The sequence below is a fragment of the Trichoderma evansii genome (genome assembly GCF_050947405.1).
Source record: "Trichoderma evansii strain SZMC 28006 chromosome Unknown GGI43scaffold_1, whole genome shotgun sequence".
Classification (NCBI taxonomy): Eukaryota; Fungi; Ascomycota; class Sordariomycetes; order Hypocreales; family Hypocreaceae; genus Trichoderma; species Trichoderma evansii.
The window spans coordinates 2,098,728-2,120,745 of NW_028145205.1; the positions used below are offsets into that span (position 1 = coordinate 2,098,728).

The 22,018-nt window shown below is 50.2% G+C and overlaps 4 protein-coding genes across 4 annotated transcripts; 2 read left to right on the forward strand and 2 right to left on the reverse strand.

The window, feature by feature from the left end:
- Positions 1–225: 225 nt before the first annotated feature.
- On the reverse strand, positions 226–1,312 carry GGI43DRAFT_390926 (GFA family protein). The gene is made up of 3 exons (XM_083204379.1): positions 1,066–1,312; positions 975–990; positions 226–919 (listed from the first exon to the last, which is right to left on the reverse strand). The coding sequence occupies exons 1-3, from the start codon at positions 1,156–1,158 to the stop codon at positions 522–524; spliced, it is 507 nt and encodes a 168-aa protein (XP_083066308.1). The 5' UTR covers positions 1,159–1,312; the 3' UTR covers positions 226–521.
- A 146-nt stretch (positions 1,313–1,458) lies between these two features.
- On the reverse strand, positions 1,459–3,192 carry GGI43DRAFT_390927 (uncharacterized protein). The gene is made up of 2 exons (XM_083204380.1): positions 2,609–3,192; positions 1,459–2,514 (listed from the first exon to the last, which is right to left on the reverse strand). Exons 1-2 carry the CDS (start codon positions 2,689–2,691, stop codon positions 1,668–1,670), a joined length of 930 nt encoding a protein of 309 aa, XP_083066309.1. The 5' UTR covers positions 2,692–3,192; the 3' UTR covers positions 1,459–1,667.
- A 3,298-nt stretch (positions 3,193–6,490) lies between these two features.
- On the forward strand, positions 6,491–9,165 carry GGI43DRAFT_21417 (aspartic peptidase domain-containing protein). Its single transcript, XM_083200252.1, has 2 exons — positions 6,491–7,051; positions 7,244–9,165. Exons 1-2 carry the CDS (start codon positions 6,616–6,618, stop codon positions 9,004–9,006), a joined length of 2,199 nt encoding a protein of 732 aa, XP_083066310.1. The 5' UTR covers positions 6,491–6,615; the 3' UTR covers positions 9,007–9,165.
- Positions 9,166–20,032: 10,867 nt separating this feature from the next.
- GGI43DRAFT_21556 (uncharacterized protein) lies at positions 20,033–21,015 on the forward strand. The gene has a single exon (XM_083200262.1). It carries the CDS (start codon positions 20,317–20,319, stop codon positions 20,935–20,937), a length of 621 nt encoding a protein of 206 aa, XP_083066311.1. The 5' UTR covers positions 20,033–20,316; the 3' UTR covers positions 20,938–21,015.
- Positions 21,016–22,018: the final 1,003 nt, after the last annotated feature.

Below are 22,018 nucleotides of genomic sequence, written 5' to 3' on the forward strand. Positions count from 1 at the left end.
AGGTCTAGGCCTCTCATGCTACGCATGCCGTACAACGAACTAGTAAAAATAGGGTTAAAAGTCGAGAGAGATAGGAAGAAAGGTTGGTATAACAAAAGGTTGTATTGTAGGGTTACATTTAGAGGAAAGTTTCAGTTAACATCGAGCTAGTTGCTACGGCATCATCTTTACCCATTCATATAGGGAGCCAGGTATTTCATTCTTCAATTTCCAATAGGACTTTATAGCAGGTCCTAACAGTGTGGCTGACTTGCAGCTTCATTCATGTGACCAAGCTATGGACATGCACCTCGGCTCTCAACATATTTGATGGAATTTGTCTGCTCTCTTTTCGCACCAGACCACTCCAGGCGTTGCATCTAATGCGTAATGTCTGACCAAGCCCATATCTCTATATCTAGTGATTACCGCTCGTAAGCATATAGTCCTTCATAGTATCATATGCTTACAATGACATAGCAAATTCTTCGCTTTAAACCGATCTATATACAAGTTTTGCTTTTGTCTATATCCTCAAAGTTCTATTCTTTTAACTCTTTCTTTCTCTCCCACCCATCTTCACCTTCTCTAAGAAACTCGTTTCCTCCCTTCATGAGATCAGTCACGCCCGGGATCGCATTCTCCATCCAAAACTGCGTTCCATTGGGCCGCCCCAGTGCCTGTCCAACCTTGCCATCATCCTCATGGACAAGCCATCTCTCGTCCACAGTCCCCAGAAACACATCGACAGTGCTGCCATCGTCTGCTGACCGCCAAACCAACGATGTCCCACATCGCTTACAAAATCCTCGATAACGACCAGGTGATGATTCATACTCGTCATACGTTCCCTGCGTGTGAAATGGCGGACTCAGCTGCGCCGGCAAAGCGATGATGAATTGAGCAATGAGGGACGATGTCCATTTGCGACACATTGTGCCTATTGAGTGATTAACTTGACATGCTTCGAGGTGAAGGAATTAGGTAAGACGTACATTGACAGGCCGATGACTTGATTGAGAGAAAGTATGAAAGAAATGTTAAGCTGCGCTCCTTCAAACTTCAAAATGATATTCGGCATCATACCTGAGGCGGCCATGGCGCCTCACTGGACGCAGATATTGAGTAACGGATTGAACCGCAGAGGCATCCTCCCGTGATGGCGTCAGGGAAAGTCATATTACCAGAAATTCTATAAATAAAAGTGTTCAAGCTCTAAAAATGACATTTAAAAAAAAAATCGTCTGCTTGAAGATGGATGAATGAATCTTACAGGACACACGCACTATTATATCCATATGTGGATCTGACGCTGTTGTTACTCCGAATAATGCCATTTTCGGCGAGATCGGACAAAGATTCGGCCAATCATTCCCACTGTATATTAATCTGCAGTGCCAAGAACAATAAGCGCGGCGATTTGCAAATGCGCGAGACGTCAGACTCGGCCGAGAGATTTCACAGAGATATCAATTAATCTCGATTTTAACAGGAGGTTATTATTGCATCTATTATATACCAATTGCCTATTTCCGATAACTTCGTGTACTTGAAGAGTGAGACAATACGAAAACAACAAATCGACCATTAGCATACCGCAAGCCATACCCGCCACAAATGCAAGCAATTGACAAAGTCGTAGACGAAAAATCATAAGCATAACACACATAAAGAGAAAAAAGGCCCTTTTAGTACCCCTTTTCCTTCAACTTCTCCTCCGTCCATTCCCACAGCCTCTTCTGCGCATCAGCATTATTAGCCCATGAATTTCCCTTCTGCAGCTTTCCCACCGGCGAATAAAAGCCACCCTGCTGGACTTTGCTCTTCTCTGCGGTAGAAGTCCAGAGCTGAGTCAAAGCACCATATGGCACATCGTGGTAAACCAGGGGACCAACTAATGCCATTCCATATCTCATGAAGGCACTGCCTTCAAAAGTGTCGCTATACAGATCCGTCTTGATCATACCAGGATGGATAGACATGGAGGTAATCTCGGGATGTCGCTTGGCCAACTCGGCAGCGAAAAGGATGTTGGCGGCCTTGGAGGAGCTGTATGACGTCCATCCTCCCTTTTTCCATAGGTCTTCAGAAATGATGGTATCGAGTGACGGTGCCGCTAGGTTAGCCATGGATGAGATGGATAAAATTCGTACGTCAGGGTTGTACTTGGTTACAGTTTGCTTGAGCAGAGGGAGCAGCCGCTTGGTGAGGAGAAAGTGGCCAACATGATTAGTACCAAGCTGAATGTCGAAACCGTCCTCAGTTTGGGTTGGCGGCAGGTTCATGATTCCAGCATTTAGAAAGAGTAGATCGATTCGGTCAGTGCTCTGGTTGAGTGTGTCTGCAGCGGCGGCAACTGAAGCCAGGCTGCTGAGATTGAGTGGCACAAACACAATGTCGGCAGGCTGAGATAGCTGGGAGTTGATGGATTCAATGGCTTCCTTCGCCTTTGTCTCATTCCGGGTGGCCAGAAAGACCTTTTTCGGTGAATGCTTGCATAGTTGCAGAATAGTCTCTTTGCCAATTCCAGCGTTGCTGTTCACCCATTTGTGTCAGTCGAGGCTCAATCCTGGTGCAGCTAAAATGGAAAAGAAGAATGTCAGGTGAGAAATTAGGGCGCGGGACTAACCCTCCAGTAACAACAATTACTTTTCCTTCCTGCGAAGGAATATCCTTTTCGGGAGAAAATTGGGTGCCAAACAGTCCAAACATTTTTCTAGTTATCGTGTGAAGTCGTTCACAGAGAGCAAAGAGTCGAATTGTTACTGTGATTTGAAGTGAAATCTGTCCGGACAGAATCTTTCTTTTTTAGCGAGGAACCAATGCGCCTTATAAAGCCGATGCCATGGTCCCCACTCAATCAGGTCAACCAGGTAGTTGCGTCGCAATTCGCAACTCGCAACTCATAATTCGCCCGTCTCTATGAAATCCGAGCGCGAGTATAATGTTCGTCATTTTCTTGGTCTTCTTCAACTACTTGAAATGATGGCATACACGGCTCATTGCTCGATTACTCATCTTGATTGTGGTTTTCGTTCTTCACAAGTCGGACTCGCATTCGCCTAGCGGATCGGTCTAATACTTTAAATCCTCCCGATTATCTAATACTGTGAACTGCGTAATAGCGACAAGAAAGTTGCCACGCATCTTGATAAAACGACTACTATTCGTTTTCGATTACGACAGATGCATTTTTGCTGGTTTCAAATCAAAGACGTCCTCGGCATTGCAATTCATCCGAATGAATGTAAACTTCGATAACGCGTTGCGATAACACGGAAAACCGGGAAGAAGCTGGGTCCGCTCGATGACTACCTACCTAGACAGCAATAACTTTCTTTCAGCTTGATAGCTTGTACTTTGTACCTCGGCTCTGAAAACCCCTGGCGTTCCACCTCAGATCAGCCCTCTATAAGACAAATGGAAGAGTATATAAGTACGCTGTAGGTTCGATAAAATCATAGTATCTCTTACTGTCCAGGACATCATTCAAAGCTTTGCTTTGCGTGTAGCTGGTGAGACGCCTGTCAGCACACTATACAGTTCTTACTTTGGAGGCCCAATCGCACCAAAGAGTAAACATAACAGCGCCCCGCGCGACGCATTATATCATACGTAACAAATACCTAGTCCAACACTGCAAAGGATGTGACGCTCAAATTACCCAATATGGGTTTAAGTGTACGGGATCGGAATAGCTTACGGGTACATCCGCAAAAGCTTGGCCTTCTTGTCCGCATCTAAATACGTGTATGCAATCTAACAGCGGGCTCAATGCTCCAGTACCTTTGTAGACTGCGCGAGGACTGTACGAGAAATATATTATTCTCAAATAGCTTATTTGAAACAAGGAAACAGGTCTTTTCCTTTCTTCAATTCCTTTTTCTTCCATAAGATAACAGTCATAGTTATCGCATTTATCTAGCAGGCAATAGAAAGCAGAGAATCCAAGCTGACATCTGCATAAGATCAGCGCTTGTAGAGCTGGCTACCCTAAAAAGTCACATTCGGTGCAAGCTTGCTTGGTCTTGCAGCTTTCACAAACCTATCCATTTTTGATCTTTTGAGAAGGAAACAAAAGAAAAAGAAATAAAACATGTCCTTCGAGTTAACACGCAGAGTCATGTGCAGGGTTGAGCTGTATGTCATGTTCCACACGTATCAGGCTCCAAGTATAAATATGGTAGTATGCGATGCATCTAAAAGTAAGCCAGCCTGTAGAGCCATGTATTTCGCGATTAATATTAACTTTACTCGCTTAACACGCCCAAGATTTCATTAAACATCTCTCGGCAAGATGCAAAGTTAATTTTCTACCTTGTTCTATACATGTTATCTCTATACCCTAGATATGCACAATCTGAGGAGCAGAACGACCATGTTTAATCACAAGATGAGTTATATTATCCACCCAGCTGAAGTACAGTACAGTATTACAGAGTGAAACAGATCAAGGTGGCTAAAGGCGGCTGCACTGGTGCACAGAATAAGTCTCAACTATGTCGGGGCAGCTCGGTTATTTATCACGTACGACTATCTCGGTTTGTATGCTCTGATTTGGATCGCGTATAAGCGAACGGAGAATGTAGCTACGTGCACCAAGATGGCCCGTGCCAATCCTCCTGCGAGTACCTAATTACTACTGGTTTATCCAGCAAGTAGCACCTAACAGGCCATGCGCGCTGTACAGTATTCTAGATTTAATCTTACAGCTAAAGTAAATTGCTTAGGAACGATGCAATCTTAGCTGTTACACCTAGGCCAAGCGTTGTACCAGATCATGTAACCTTAAAACGGTAAATTACTCCTGGCACTGTAACTCCATACCCCACATTTTGCTCTGCTTCTACGATTAACAGGCTGCCTCCCTATATCTATTTATGGAGTGTTTGGCGTACTGAATCCATTGACGCCGCAGGGACAAGTAATTGAGGGTGTTCTAAAGCCAATTTGCTCACTGAGGGTAGCTCATTTGATAAAATGAAGACGTCAATCTTACGATTAGATCTATGATGTGACTGATATACGTAGGTGGTTTACAAAGCAAAGGCGGCAAGCCCATCAGCGCATACCTTATCAGCGCCGTATCAGCGCCTTTACAGGGCCTCTACAGCAATCACAGGCTCGTACCACAGAAGAGTTAGGCACCCCTGCAGCGCGCAGTCGTGCTAAGGACTAAAAAGGGGCACTAAGCACCCAAACTAAGCGATAAGCGTGTTGGTCTAATGCAGGAACCGAAACATGGCGGATCCCCTCTTCATCTTGCCCTCATCATTGTTGTCGCCGCAACACGGCCATTGGCAGAGAAACCATCAGCGCAGATTCATCATCTTCATCTCATTGCTTGATTATCATCATCGTATTCAGACGGCAATATCCAGGAGAGCCGCTCAGCTGTCGGATGCACCCGCATTTATCTTGGCGGCCCATCTGTTTCGTTTCGTCTGCTCTCCTACGCGAAACCCTGCGATATTAACGGACGGCTGTTAGTGTTCAGCTCAGACCCCCTTTATATCGGATCCCTGTCTCCAGTCCTCACATCCCAATTGTTTAGCCTGACCCATCGTGTTCAATCAACGCTACCGAAGCGTTGCTTTCTCTCGTTTCCTCCACACGAGGCGCTCGTCTTTGCCAGAACGGGTGATGGGCTTGGAGTTTAACTGCGCATCCCGCCAATTGGCGTAGTGGTCACAGCCTCAATGACAAGAAGGATCGACGGGTATATCGACCGATGCGAGAGGGGATTAGCGGAGGAACATAATTGGGCCATTCATCTTTCCTTGATTTCAGGATCGTCGCCAAGGCCCTAAGAAGCATATTTTCCCCCTCTTCTTTCGGTAGCCTTGAGAGCAGCAAGCCTGTCAGCCTGCCATCACCTGCTTCTATCTACCAAGGAGAAATGACGGTGAAGCTGAAGGTCTGGCCAAGAGATGAGATGCTGAGAATGGCACGAAAAGGAGTTGAACCGCTTCTTTACATACGAAGCAGAAGCATATACGAGCAACACCGCGCATGATCCAAGCATGCAATGCAGGTCCACGGCTTGGCGCTTTAGCGTAGAAAGATGGCCAATCCACTGCTACCGAGCCCTCCGTGTTCTGCAGCAAAGACTCGGCCGATTGGAGCTGCAAAAAAAGCTGAGGCCTCTCGGTCTGGTGCTACGCTCAAGCGCCTCTTTAGTCTATCGCCACAACGAGGAGGTGGAAAGGCGGGAGCTCTCCGCCTTCCCCTGGTCGTCTTCATTTCCTCTGTGCTCCCATTACCCACTGCCGGCGGCTTGGCCAAACAGACTCAAGCAGAGCCGTCGTACTGGCGCAACCCTGTGGCCGTTTTGCTCGCTGAAGCAGCCATCCGTGCATGGGGACCCACGCGATGGCCATGGGTAGCTTGGGCTGCTGTTCGCTCTTCAAGGTGAACCAGGTTATCCACACAAGCGCAGACAGGGAACTGCTTTAATTATACATAATGCTGCTCCCTAAGCCAGCTCCCTCTACTTCAGAGGTCTCCCTTCTTCTCACCCACGTCACTCCCTTTCTTGACCAACTGGTTTTCAGTCTTTCATTCTTTTTTGGCTTCTAATACAGTTTCTTTGCCGGTCATTCTTTACGCCGGCATTGCTTTGCATACTATCACAGCATGCGTTCCACTCTTTATGCGCTCGCGGCATGGCCGCTTGCGGCTCAGGCCCTCGAATTCCTCGACGACAACAAGAACGTCGAGGAGGGCGGCATTATGCGATATTCCATTACTGCTGCCAAGGGTGCCCGTTCCAAGCACCTGCACAGGCGCCAGGCCATCGCCGATTTAACGTCTCAGGAGACTGGTTATTTTTACAGCATTGAACTCGAAATCGGCACCCCACCGCAGGCAGTGAGCGTCAATTTCGATACAGGCTCTTCCGAGCTATGGGTCAACCCCGAGTGCAGCAAGGCTACCGACCCAACCTTTTGCCAGAGCTTTGGCCGATACAACGAATCCAAGACTTTTGTCGACACCAAGACCAAAGGAGGTATCAAGTACGGCACTGGCTATGTTGATTTCGTCTACGGCTACGACTATGTCCAGCTTGGCGGTGAGTTTATGCACTGATTCCCATTTTTCTTTTGCCATGTTTGGAAAGAATTATCATATGAGAGAAAGAGTCAAAGGCGGCCTGTTTAATCCATCATATGCGCCTACTTCGAGCAAGACTACTAGGAGAAGAGCTTTTGATGGGAACGATTAGTACTCAGGAAAAATCAATATTTGCTAACTAGCAATACAGCATCCAGAATCAACCAGCAGGTCTTCGGTGTTGGGACTGACAGTGAATTTGCCTCTATTGGTATCCTCGGTGCTGGTCCTAGCTTGAGCGGCTGGACTAATTCTTACCCTCTGGTCATCGACAACTTGGCTAAGCAGGGCTTCATCAACAGCAGAGCTTTCAGTCTTGATATCCGAGGCCTTGGCAGCGACCGAGGCTCCGTCATCTATGGTGGTATCGACACCAAGAAGTTTTCCGGTCCCCTGGTGAAGCGACCCATCATTCCCGCCGCCTCGTCTCCGGATGGTTATACTCGTTACTGGATCTACATGGATGGTATGACCATTACCACCGAGGATGGAAAAGACGTTGAAGTCTTCAACCAGCCCAACGGCCAGCCAGTGCTCATCGACAGCGGCTACACTGTCAGCACCCTTCCTGGCTCCCTCTTTACAAAGATCCTCGCAGCTTTCCCTTCGGCTCACATCGAGGCTAGCTCTGGCGACTACTTGGTGCCCTGCGATATCATCGACACCCCTGGATCAGTCAACTTCAAGTTTGGCGATGCCGTTGTCAGCGTTGACTACAAGGATTTCATCTGGCAGCAGCCTGACCTGGGCATCTGCAAGCTTGGTGTTTCTCAGGACGACAACTTCCCCGTTCTCGGTGACACCTTTTTGAGAGCTGCTTATGTGGTCTTTGACTGGGACAACCAAAACATTCACGTCGCCAAAAACGAGGACTGCGGTACCAACCTGATCCCTATCGGCAAGGGCGCTGACTCTGTCCCATCTGGTCTTAAGGGTGATTGTGCTGCTGCTGGCCAAACAACCACCTCTGCTGTGTCAACCACCACTTCCGCCGCTACCAGCACCTCTGTGCGCGCCTCCACATCTGCAGCCACTACCACGTCCGAAGCCATCACCACCACTGCACCGGCCACCACCGGATACAAGGCCACGACCTCCTCTCACCGGTTTGCCAATGGCACTGTTACCTACAGCGTCCCACATGGCAGCACCACCGTTATCTCTGAGATCAGCTCGGCTGCCGCCACCCAACAGGACACCACCACCGCGCCCGCATATGCTACCACTGCCGCTCCGACTTACACCTCGACTTTCACCACGACGAACGTGTATACCATCACCTCTTGCCCACCCAGCGTCACCAACTGCCCTGTTGGCCACGTCACGACCGAGGTTGTTACTGCCTACACAACTTGGTGCCCGGTTGAGGACTCCAGTCCTACTGCTTTCCCCAGCGTGCCACCGGCTCCCGAGATCACTGCTACCTTCACGCTGCCCAACACTTACACCTGTTCCCAGGGCAAGGACTCATGCTCCAACCCTCAGACGACGCCCAACGTCATTGTTGTCACCCCCATCGTCACCCAGACGGCTCCCGTTGCGATCCCCTCATGCGCCACCTGTGCTGCTGCTGCGGTCCCCACTCCCTCCGGCATTGCTTCGACTCCCGTCTTGACCAACGCAGCTTCGTCAGCCACTGCCCCTGTCGTCACCAGCCCAGCTCAGTCCGCCTACTACCCACCGCCGCCGCCTCAGCACGCTGTTTCTACTCCGGCTGCCGGTTCTCCAGTCATCACCCCGGGCTCTGGTCCCCTTCCTACCGGTGGCTTGACAACCGTCGTCGCCCCTAGCGGCGCTGCTCCTTCTCAGCCTGCCCAATCCGGCCAGCCTCCCGTTCTGAATGGAGCCGCTGGATTCCGCGCCCCTGCCATGGTTGCCCTGATCGCCGGCGCCATTGCTGCTCTTTTGTTGTAAATATAATGTGATATATGAGATGAGCGTTGTACAAGTTGGTTATGTTAGTTCAAAGGAAAGAGAAGAGCCTCCAGGCACCCTGAGATGAAGGAGACCATTCATGTGCTCAAGTGTATTGAAAGCAGAGCACATCCGAAGGCTCCGCTTGTGTACACCATTTGACCCATAATGCTATTTTATTTACCAGTCCCGAGATGTGGATAATTTTTCTTGAACCTGAGGTTCCTCTACATAGACGGATGGGAATGACGCTTAACCCTAGTTGATATCCCCCGTACCGCAGTTAATATTTTATTATTTCAACTTTCATATCGTACAATGCAGCCCACTACCGTGACCTTGGGACAAGCTGAAGAGGCAGACATTGCTAACATGGTTGAATGCACTTGTGTCGTAATGCTGCCTACTTGCACTCTGCAGATTAACCGCCCAACTATGCATCCATTCGGAGAAAACAGTCCAAGTCTTTATCGAAAAATGTGACAGAATATGCTTACAACCTAGTCAACCAATGGCGAATCGTTGCGATGAGATGTCTTTAGCTAGATAAAGCGGGTGTTCCTGTTTGGTTGTTAACACCATGTGCTATTTAGAGTATCAATGCAGTGGTATATTCGGTAACGAAAGGAGTAATTCTCGCCCGACTTGTCGAAATATAGCTGTGGTCTTTTAATGGCACATGGGAAAATATTTGGAATTATATCACTCTGAATACATCACTCTGAATACATCACTCCCACGTTGTTGATTTTCGGGCAACCCTCGAAGAGAACGTCAAAGTGTGGCTACCTATGGGAACATACTTCCAACATTTCCCTCCTCACCTTCATCTTCTTCACCTTCATGTTCTAGAAGACGCATCGACTCCTTCGCACAGCAGAAGGATCAGGATCAGGCCCCACGATGCAGATTAGCCGCTCGCCGGGAAAATTATCAATCGAATCATATCATGAGTGGTTGACAAAAAAAAAAGCCGCTTTTGCTACCCTGTCGTACATCTCCTCCCACGCCTACTTTCTTTTCTTTTTATTTTTTCATTTTTTCTTATTTTCATTTTTTTTTTCTCCTACTAATATATGTGTACTGTTCTAGACCCTTCAATCAATTGTCCTAGCATCCATCCTAGTCTAGCCTCTCTGCTCTGCATGGAAACAAAAGGAAAAGAACAAAAGCGGCATGTCTCGCTTAAGGACCTTTTGCAATTCTACTTCATACCCTCAGCCATGATAAACTATGATGGGCAATTACAGGGTGAGAGAGATAGATAAAAGATAGCAGGCATGTATAGCGGGATTTACTCGTTGATAGAAATGACGGAAGAAAACAACCTTAAGTCGAAAAGACAAATGCGCAATCTCCCTTATCACGATCCTAGCGTCGTGTTTGCGTGGGTACGAACTACATATTGCGTCTTCGTATTTGGAAAAGAAGAAGATGGGATGATACCGTAGCAGCAGCATCGAAACAGCACCGATACGCTGAAATCCACTCACCTGTTTTGTGTTTCCATCTCCTCTTTTACAACAAAAAAGGCACCCTGTGACACTTAGCTCGGCATTAAGCCTCTTTTCTTCTCCCAATTTGCTCCAAGACAGTTTCTTCTCCATCTGAACAATATCCACTCATTGTTCTAATTGTGGCTTGAAGTAGCATGCAAAATAAACAAACACTCACACGTAGTAACCTCGTCATCAAGGCGGTAGATAAGCCGAAAGGTGAGAAGGTAGAAAGTGGAGAGATAAAGGGAAAAAAATATCTCACCACCAAGGGAGACCAAGTAAACAAAAAGAATGGCGAAGGCCGCAAAAGGACATTGGTCTCAGCCCAAGTTGTTTTCTCGGCAGCCTCTCTTAGCGCTTTCGCCAGAGACCAAAAAATAACAGCGAAACCCCGCGCTCGCCTCCAAATTCGCTCTCATACATGTGTTCGCCCGGCCGGGCTACTGCAATCCTGCCTAGCCGCCGCCATGCCCCCTCCCCAATCTCTATGGGAGGGACGAGGGAGGGTGGAGCAGCGGCAAAAGTTCGTTTTTCCCTCCAAAGCACGAAAGTAGTGTTCGGTGCATGCGCAGAGCTGCACCCATGCTATTTGTGGCAACGCGCCGACGTCCAGCTGTGATAAGGCAATGGTAAAAGGACCCTTTGGCAAGACCAGAACCCTATTTCCCTTGTTGTCATAGCTCTTCTTTGGAGGGGAAGAGAGAGAGGGGCGCCTATCGACGATCGTTACCTATTTACCGCTGGGGCAAGGTCAACTCCGGGCCCCGGACTCTTTGAGGAATCAACGGCTCAGCAGGCAGCGCAAAAGAGGACGAAAAGAGACAGCACGGGGCCCTATCGCTCACTACTCAAGACCCGCCGCCAAGCTGTTTGGCTTCAGGCAGCCGCTTTAGAGCTCTGCCCCTATCGCGATGACTCCCTATTCTCTGCTCTTTGCAGCTCAGTTCTGTTTTCTTCATACTCAACTTGTAGCTTTGTATCCGGTCTGAAAAATCTCTCCCAGCTAAATTCTAGGGAATAAAGGTGGAGATAAGAAAACAGCGATCAGCAATTGAGCCGTCAAGCGATCGCAGGGTAAGGCAAACCAGGTATCCCCACATTCAGTGCAACGCATGAGCACACCGCGAATGGACAATGCTGAGGAGTCGGGAGTCGTCCGAGCCACTGGTTTAAACAAAGGGTGCCTCGGTTCCTGGGGAAGTTTACGAGCGGTATTGTGTCTCAGTGGCTAGCTCAGTGGCAAGATCGAAAGACATGCCTTGCCGAAGATGAAGGTGCGGTGCGACTGGATCGTGTAAGCGATAGACATGAAGGAGGAGGAGCAGTATCTGGCCCTATTACCACCCTCCAAAGGGCTTCGGGAACTGCGGCTGTGAATCCCACATCCGCATGCCTACCTTGCAGAACTTCATGCAAGGGCCCTATCAGGCAAAGGCCAGTGGCTCTATCCAGAGGGTACCACGACAGAGGAGGGCTCCAGTGCCAGGATGGTGGGAATAACTAGCCACACTTTGAAAGCTGCAGAACATTTTCCTTACATGCTACTCTGTTAAATTGAGTACGTCAGTCAAGGAAATGTAAATTGACTGCCTCAATTCGAGTCGACGTGGGTAGGATATGTTACCACTTTGACATGGAACGGGCTTCATACCTTCCTCAAGGGGTATTTTACGGCTGCAGTGCCACCCCAGTCGACAGCTCGAATGTAGCGTTCCATGTCGCATAAAAGGAAATGTTACCTCGACAGCCAAGGTCCGGGGTGCAGACGCAAGCCATCAGCGGCTGTCGCTACATACATACTTGTACGAAGTAGTCGTAGTAGTCTGCCAAATACCGGGGAGACACGCTATGTGAATAGTACTAGTATGCCGTCACCCATTGTTGATTATCCTCTAGGCTGAGACATGCCGCGAGCTATCGACATGTTAGTAGCTCCGCTCTATTAGTAGATGAGAACAGCTAGATGTGATATGAGGAGGGATGGGACATCATCTATTGTCTTCATATAAACGCAGTCAAAAAGAGAAGATCAAACGTATCATGCAATCTATGCCACCTTATCTTGCTTAGTTCCATCTACACGATGAAAAAGTGGCATGATTGGATTGCTCGTAAAGTTGCTAGTTGCACTGCGGCATTGTCAGAACTCCGAATTTGAGAAGCAAAATTGATAGAAAAGAGAGGATAAAATAAAAATAAACCCGCAAATAAACAACCTGGCCAAAGCATGCAGAGGCTTTCATGTGGGGAAGCTGGAGGAGCATGCACGGCGTACTCCGTAAAGGCCGTTTAAAACGCACCTGACCGTATCTCTGGCTCCATTTCTGCAGCCTGGGTCTTTAGCCTATCGTTCCAATGCAGCCGTAAACTGAGGGAAAACAGCGAAAAATGCGACGCTGTATGCCCACTTCCCATGCATAATCATTCATTTCGGAAACCAGTGTGCAAGTGGATGTAGTTCAAAACTCATCCACCTTTCGAGTTTGAGGTCTTGAGTAGGGGCACGGTGGGAATATTGCCGCCGACTCATACCACTAGCAGGGCCCGGTGGCTCCAGTAGTTATAAATTTCTGCTACTTGCATGTTCCATTTTTTTGACGCTCTACTGTATAATGCCCCGACACCATCACTGTCTTTTGTGATACCTCGTGAGGATCCATTTCCTCTAGAAGAGACCGCCTTGGGGGCCTGTGTAGAAACATGCCGATTGCGTGCTTGGCTGCATATGGTTACTCTCGGCACAACTTTGTGCTCAACTGCTTAGCCAAATGACTGCTGAATTTTTGACGTCTGCTAAAATCGAAACCAAGGCCAGCTAAGGTCTTGGTAAAGTGCCAGCCGACGAATCTGAGCCATCCGGTCCTGCGTCTAAACATGCGGGCAGATCAAATAGTGGTGCAGTACACATGGAGTAACTATATATGGCTAAGAATGGAGGATGCTGCACCTGCATAATATGCCAGGGCCAAATTGTGGTGGCAGAGAAGGGCGGTCACTGCTGCAGTTATAGCCAGATGCCACCCATGCGCCCGTTTTCCTGTCCAACTCCGCGTGGCTGAGGTTATCAACGGCGATAGTCCTGGTCGGCGGCGATCAACAGGTGGCATGTCATGTTCGCTAGATGGCGCGTGGACAAGGGCGAGGCAGGACTTGGGGGGGTGACTTGTTCGCTTGCAGACTTTCATGCATATAGAATTGGACGGCATCACACAGTCCATAACCACTCACTTTGCTGAGAATTTTTGATCTTTTCGCGAGAGCCTAATAGTGGAGATGCAAGTAGAAAAGGTACAGCGAGTGATGCATCATTGCATCAGGCTCGTCACCGAAATTCTTCAGCGCATGTACATGTATGCAGACCCTGATATGCGATCAAGTCTGCTGCACTGGAACCTAATTCGTCTTGGCAGCCCACTCGAAGGCTTGGGCAAGCGGCGCCGTGTAAATAGTATTTCATAGTATGTCGCATAAGGTAGAGCTTTGGCCATCTTCCAGTTGAGACTGGGAACTTTTGTGGCAAGATACCTGCGTTGCATTCGAATGACCACTCGGTACTAGCTCTACCGCCACGTAGGAGCCGAGACGAATTGGCAGTGAGTTTGTGACACATTGAAATCAAACCCCATGGGGATTCCACGTGTTGACCAGTTCACGACGTTGGTTCAGCAAGAAGCGGCTGCGAGATTCATCGGGCCGCAAATTGCTCTTGGGACGGACGGCCCATTACCATGTCTCTGCATGTGGGACGACTCCCATTGACAAAATAGCGTAACTGCCCGCTTGGCTCAGAGACAGCTCAAGGCATATGGCCTAATGATGAGAAATCGTATATTCGGTAAATAAGCTTCTTATTTTGCTCCGTTGAATACCGCTGATCCCATAAAAGCTCATGGGATTCGAATTGACAACTACCTGTAGGTAAGCGCTGGATTGGCATGTGCCTGCAGTAATCATTTCTTAGCACGCGCCTCTCACAAAGGAGAATGCCGAATTCGGCAGCGTGCGCCACGCGACAAAGCTCTGCAATTACGTCTCGAAAACCAGCATAGGGATCAAGCAGAACTTGATGGCACGCCAGTTGACCAGCGACCCGTCTTTGCGGGGAAGCATGTCAGCCGACAGCAGGAAATGTCTTGTCAGTCTGGGGAACCTCGAGACGGTCCATTTCGCCAACGTCCGCCTGCAATATGGCCGTTCCCCGCTATTTCCCGGCTCATCATCGGAGTGATTCTTTTAGCTCTTTTGTTCCGCGCACGCCCTGGCCGCGAGCTTGCCAAGCCGCGGGTTGAGTCCCTGGGGAGTAGAATCAAACACCAATCACAAGGCTGGATATCAACCCCGGAAAACGAGGTCCAGTTTTCAAGGCCCCGTTGTCTGTACTAGGACGAATCAGTCAGTCCTCCGTACAGGAAATTCTTCCAAAAAGGCTCTAATAGGGCGGCTAGGGAAAGGTACGAGCCATATGGGGGCACTTGTACGCGTTTAAATACACACATAAAAAAAAGGTTTTTCGCGACACAGGGAGCGACTTGTACTTCGGTTGATAAGCCGCCTCCCTGCTAATCCTTCGGTGCCTTCGGACGTGTCAAAGGCAAAGCCTGGATGAGACATTTTGACTCGAAGCCACAATGCTGGGCAATTAGCGTCCGCTTGAGGCGCGAGAGCTCTGTAGAGCTAAAGATGAAGCTACTATAATTGCTGGATGAGTTCGTCGCCGTCCTGAGTGAGGGAGGGTGGATATGGGGCAGCAGGCACAAGAGATATCGAGGCATTGCTGCAACGTTGTACTCCTGGTCGGCTCTCTCGCCTCAGCCAATCGGGGAGTAACGATAGTCCCACGTCCTGGCTCTTTGCTTGTACATAGCTAGATAGACCCATCGCGAATGGCATACGAGTACGCATGTACAGTAGCTATGGCAGCCTGGCAGCCAAATGCCGTGCGCAGTAGCTCGGGATACCTCGTACTACTCGTACCTGTATGCTGGTAGATCTGGGGTTGGGCGTGGCGGGTGGCGGGATTTGTCTGCTTCGCTGGCGCATCAATCCTAGGCTCTCGCAGGACTCCACGGTCAGATGTGGGAATTCCCTTTTCGAGTCTGCAGGGAATGCTGGCCATGTGAATTATTAGGTACCGGCACGAACTGTAAATTACCATTTCGCATCGCTCTGACTCTCTCCCTTCTAATCACAGATAGGGTAGCAGATGTAAGATGGCCGCGGAGGCCGCATCTCGCCTCGCTGTTTACTCTGCTGCGCGGGCTATCGGGAGGAAGTCTAGCCGGTTAATCGGTGATGGTGTCGTCGTCAATTGGCCGCCTTCTCACCCGCTGATTCAAAACAGAGCTAAGAGCCCATATGATGCCCGCACAGATCGTGATACTATCCCTATTCAGGGACACCTCCGGCATTTGGCTCGAATCTAGGTCGCCAAGAGTTAGATGAGCGATCCGAATTCCACATTTTATTCTATTGCAGCTTGACAGCTTTCTCCAGATCAAGCGGTGTGTAGTTGCAGGTAGCTGATGAAGACGACCTCGTCTCGAGAAGGCTAGACTTACATAAGCCTCCGGGAAAGAGCCAGCACCTCAGGCACCGGCTCCCTTGAGCCAATCGATTTGATTAAGTAAGAAGCAAAAAGCCCCGGAATGTGGGAGGTCAGGCAGAAAGATCACCTGAGATGATCAACTTGTTATAATGCGGGAAGATCTCTCGGCATCAAGCGCCATTCGCCCAAAGGCAGGATCGCATCTAACGCCACCTATTTTTTACTCTCGCCAAAAGGGAACTTTTGGAGCATGCTGAGATTTAGACTTGGACGACCTCAAGTAGGCTGGATTTCTACGCAGCACTCATCTTTTCTAGCGAGTTGTCCCGTGAAAACCGCACCGCCTTTTACTGGAACAAGTAAAATCTTGCTAGCACTACTAATGTTATGCGCGCCAGGTGGCACATAGCACATGCGTTAACAAACCAAAGGTGGGCTACTCCCCTGACAACTGCTGTTGCGTTATCGTACACACGAGCTGGACCTGTCGCTGCGGCCCTTATCACCTGTCACTTTACTAGCTGGATGGATTATAGAAGAAAAATTTTTCTTCTCTCCTTTGCTATCGACCTTGGCTTCTCTTTTCCTTTCACATGCCCCACCAAGCGATAACGCCATCGTACACAGGTACGATGCGGGTAAAGCGAATGGATACCTGCCATGGCCGCTCCGCTTTGCAATGCTAAAAGCTCGTGCGTTCCTGGCGCCTCGGCCTGGGCGGATGATGGCGGTTCTTCGGAGCACGCTTTACATGCAGTTCAATAGTCTTGATGATAAGGTTCGCCCTTGGCAGTAGCACAATAATCTTGGGCCTGGGGAAGGACGAGGCTTTTTCCATTATCGTGATGCCGAGCGGAGCGTAGCATTCGTCTGCCTAGGCAATGAGATCACTGCCTGCCATCCCGTGCTGCCAGCATGCCAGAAAAGGGAAAACGGCGTCGACTAATCTTCTAATACCCCGACTGAAGCAAGTTCACGATGCGACTGCAGCTTTGAGCCGGCCCACTCATGTGCTCTCTAGCAGCACTGGGAATGATATGGTTGCAACGCTCCTTGTAGGGTAATCAACAAGAATGTTACTACCGATGCTGGACTGGGCACCAATGGGGTCAGAGAAGCTGATGCGGTCCGCAATCCTACGGAGTACTCCGTAGGACGTATCTGCATTGATTATTGTCAAAATCGACACCGAGGAAGAACGGCAATCCGAAGGAGCCGCAACAAGCGTGGAGTAGTAGGCAGCGACTATTCGGAGGCATCTTGATCCTGAATTAAATGTGAGTGCCGCTTTTGAAACCGCCATCTGTTTTTGCAGAGTCGATGATGTCCGATTGGGGCCCTCTTCCGGGAGTCGACCACTGTTTTCGCAGGCTCCGTCTGACCCCTACCGTTTGAACTGGCACGGCACACAGCTTCTTCCGTGGACAATTGGGTTTGGCAGCGAGGCCACTGAGAGCTGACAGGACGGGTGGTGCTAGCGACACACCAAGTTTTGGGCAGAAGTCGAGTTAGCTGCATGTCTTGGAGGGCAAGGGCCGATACGCGCTTTGTTTGGTGGAGCCGTCGGTGATCGACACGCCGGAGCCGCCACCTGTTGGCCCAATCCGGTCACGATGCCACGATTTCCATTGCTAGCACCGGGCAGCTGATGAGGGACGGTGAGAGTTGAAGCAAGACAGTCGCCCGGTGGAGAGCAGCGCGAGCACATACATGTGCAGCTCAGGGAGCTTAATTTTGGGCTTTACTTGATCAACGGTACACCTCGTCGCACATTGGAATACTAATCGCCCGCGCTCCCTGGAGTCAACTGGCCAATCATAAAGCCGTACCAACGTTTTCTGAGACTCAGTCTGTAGGGGGTACTTTGGCTGAACTAGCACCAAGAGTCCCCTGGCCCGCCACAGCCTCCATGTGAATGTGAAGAGGGCGCACGATTTTCTCCGAGATGCCAGTGATACTGCGAAAGAGAGCCTAGGCAATAGATGTCTAGCGCCTAGCACGCACAATTGGGTTCTTAGCATCATACGAAACCTGCGGCCGAGAGGAAGAGACAAGGGGCAAAAATTTTTCTTAATTAAGAATAATAAGAGGAAAAAATAAGAGAAAGAAAAAGCGAAAAAAAGACGGCTAGCATTGTTAGCAGCAGCAACAGCAAACATTAGCGTTCCTAAACAGTCATTCCACAACCTGTTTCGAGGCTCGGTGTCTCGCGTGGCTTTCGCATGAATTCAGAGACTAGGGGGAAATGAGCAGCCAATGCTTGGACGCAGCACCACAGCATGTTTCCAGAAGAGCAAATTCTGTTGGTGGCAAGACGGACAGATGTGCATCAATAGGCAATCTGGCGAGCTTGCTGCAAAACCCCGGTTCCCTGTCCTGTTCGACGCACGCCTGCAATACCAGGCGAGTACAAGCACCTTTGCACACCGGCTGACATCAGGCAATCAACACAGGTCAGTAAACAGGAAATGCAGAGATACTAGAGATGCTAGAGATGCTCGCATACTGCTATACAAGGTGCCTGGACATACAGAGGCTGCCCTTGATGCCGAGCTTTCGCCAAGCAACAACAACAAGGGTGACTCTGGGCAGAACATCGAAGCGAGCGAGCGTCGAAAGGTACTGGTTCCAGCAGAACAGCAGCAGATGGTACCTGGTGGCGCAGTGGGGGAGAGGGGTGCATCGTGGTCCACATGCGGCATGTTGGCACTTGTGCCTGTGGCGGTACGTACCTCCTGGAAGGCTTGCTGTACTGTATGTGTATGCTTAACGGAGGCGCTCCGTTTCCTCCACGGCCCCTCAGTCGGCGCGGTGACATGCGCAGCGCACTTACACACCCGCGAGTAAGTTCAGAAACACGCGGTGGCCTGTTCCACGGGGTTTCACAGGTCGCGGCTATCTTGGAAGGATGAGCATCTCGCCACCGGCCGATGCGGTCTCAGATCAGATGATGTCGCCCGGCTGATCTGATGCGCCGTTGCCGACCGTCGTCGCTGTGCTGAGCGTTTGCGGCTCGTCCAATGACACCTCCTGGCCGGCGGTTGTGCCACACTTTTGGCTCCGTTCTGATACCGTCTCCAGCGCCGCGACGGTCCTTCATTTTACTGCATCTCAAGCAGTTCCACTCGGCATCCAGCGATTGCCGCAACTAAAACATTGGTGCGAGCAATCGGCATTGTTTTCTTTTCTTCTCTTTTTTTTTCTTAGTCGCTTCATCTTCACGGGCTGCCTGCTTGGCGGAGTCGCGAGGTCTGCACTGGTACGGGCAGCAGCTGCACGAGTCGTCCAGACACTGCCGAATCTGCTCACACGTGCACCTCGCGGCGCATCACACAGTGAGCGATCGGCGGCCACGGTCACGGATAAAAGTCGACCGCAGAAGATGCGCGCATGGATTGGCTGATCAGCAAGCCGGCTATCTTAACGGTATCGACGCTCTCCTGTTGATCGCTGTCGCGGCCATCGACATGCCAGCCCTAGGCCTAGCTCTGTGTGGCTTTCTGCCAGATGATGTAAGTGGTTTGAAGGGCATGACTTTGGGTTGCGTTTCTTTTAGCTCCAGAGGGAAAGGGCGCATGGACACCTGTCTTGGCGGGATGGGCAGCGCAGCAGCTGCAGCAGCAAGTAGAATGAACCTTGTCAGTACAGCGCCATTGGCACTGCAAGCAGTGGCAGCAGCAAGTACCGTGTCTACCTAGTGCATGGAGCCAGCAAGCAGTGCACAGCGGGGAGTGGCGGCAAGAGCTAAACGCGGGCACCAGCCAAGCGCAGCGCCGCCCGCGACGTCTCCGTGACCGCCTTTCTACAGCGCAGCTGCCAACAGCAACAAAGATCTACAGCACACCACAGTAGTACACAGTAGTCTAGATAAACTAAGGCGCCAGCGTGATCTCATCTTGGAAGCGTTGGCAGAAGCCAGCTAAAAAGTTCCATATGGCAACATCTGTGAACCAACAGCACGAATTCCAAAGACTGCGGAGAAGCACTGCGATTAGCCAGCGACTGCCATGGCACTAGTCCGCTAGCACCAAACAACAGGGTATATCCGGGCTCGCGGTTGGTGGCTTTTTCCTAAACGGTCGTCCTCCATGCCCAGCGTCGCACGTATAGAGTGGCCCAAATCTATTCCGTCTCGACGGAGCACGCTCCATCAATCATGCTTTGTGCTGCTGTCGCTAGGGAGCACGGTTCCCGACAAATTGGTTACCCGCTCTTGGCCCTGACAATCATGGCAGCTCCGGCTTATAAGCGGTGTCCAGTGATGGAATGCCCCTATTCCAGCGTCCAGACTCCAAGAATAGCTTCTCAGCTCGCGAAGAAGATATCGGGCGTAGTAGAGGCAGGGAATTTTGCGAAATAGAGGGGCACACTTTCTTTTGCCGATGCAAAAAATTTCCCGGCACCGGACGAAATTCCTACGACACACACACACACGCCTTGCTCACCCACTCACCATCCATCACGCAGCAAACAGGTCAGACCAACAAGCCCGCCCCGCGCCCGCTCCCCACAAGACACCAAGTACAGCTCGTCAATCAGTCGTTTATTCCATTCCAACTGGCATTTCGACGACCAATTTGGGTGTTGGTGAGTGCGAGGCTGCTGCTCACATGCGCTGGTGGGTGGTGTTGTACTTTGGTCGTCTCTCATTTGCGTCACTCGTCGGTCTCACGATGCCCCTCCCCGGAGCACAGGGTTTGGGCTGGTTTGACAATGCAATTCTTCGAGGGGCGGCGCCCTTCAAACGTGCTCTTACATACTCAAGGGCCGCGGACTCGAGCGTACTCGCAATTTCGAGGACTCTTTCCTCCGTGCTTGAGCTTGACGAACGGGTTAGTGAAATCTGATAACGGCAGATGCGCCAGATTGTTCGGCCGAGATGACTAGCTGGGAAATTTCAGCCCGTAGCGGATGACATGTCGCCGGCTTTACCAGATACACGCCGAGCCTCATTGTGCATCCTAATCTAAGGACCGGCCTCAGCACTCAGGTACCCAGATACTGGCAATGCGGCGGCCGAGTGCGCGAGCGATATGCTAACAGTCATTTGGGGCATATCTGCGTACAAGTGTACAGGTAGAACGCCGGCGCCGAGTGGGCTCGCAGTGGATTTTGCAAAAGGACCTGTGCAATTGGAGCCACAGCAACGCTAGACACCAAATGGTAGACGCTCCCGGGGCTTCTTAGCGCTCCGGAGTACACGGTCTCGTCCCAGCTACTGTGCGCCAAACCAGGCTCAAGGGCATTGTCTGATTTCATCCCTTCTTAGTGAAGAGTGGCCCCGAGAGAGTAGAGGGGCAGCTGTCCGTTATTGCTTCCGTCTGTTCTCTCTATCTGCTCCGTTCGAGGGGCATCCCGCCTGCTTGCACCATAATAACGGCACCTTCTACTCCGTGCTTCACATCCTCGGTTATTTGCTGATGCTGTGGACCAAAGGAATTGAAATTGGGAGTAGTACTGCTAAGAGGCTTCAATGGCTGCTTCGCCGGCGACGGCGTGACCGAGAAGGATAGAAATAGAAACATATGATTACAAGTTTCATCTTACATCCAAGATAGCAGCGAGAGGAAACGTTTCGCTTGCGCCCAAAGAGGATGGCTGCGAGTTTCAACCGTTCTTCATCCTCAGGACTACTGCTTAGCAAGCTATGCTGCTGCTACTATGACTATGCGGAGGGAGGTGGGAGGGGGGGTGGTCTGCGCGGAAGCACATTCACAGGCACTGTCCATGTGCCAATGCCAGTCCATGCATTGACTCTTGGAATGCGTAGAGTCATCTTTGCATCTTTGGCTGGCGTTTTGCTCTTTTCTGCTCCATTTTGTTTTTAGCAGCGGAACTGGCCATAGAGGGCGTCTCTATACCCTCCGCCTCCATCTCCAAACCTCACGCCTTACCGTACACCCTCCTAAATCGACGACCCCCATCTAAGCGTATCCCGGCTGGCCCTGATGACAAGGTACTAGCATCA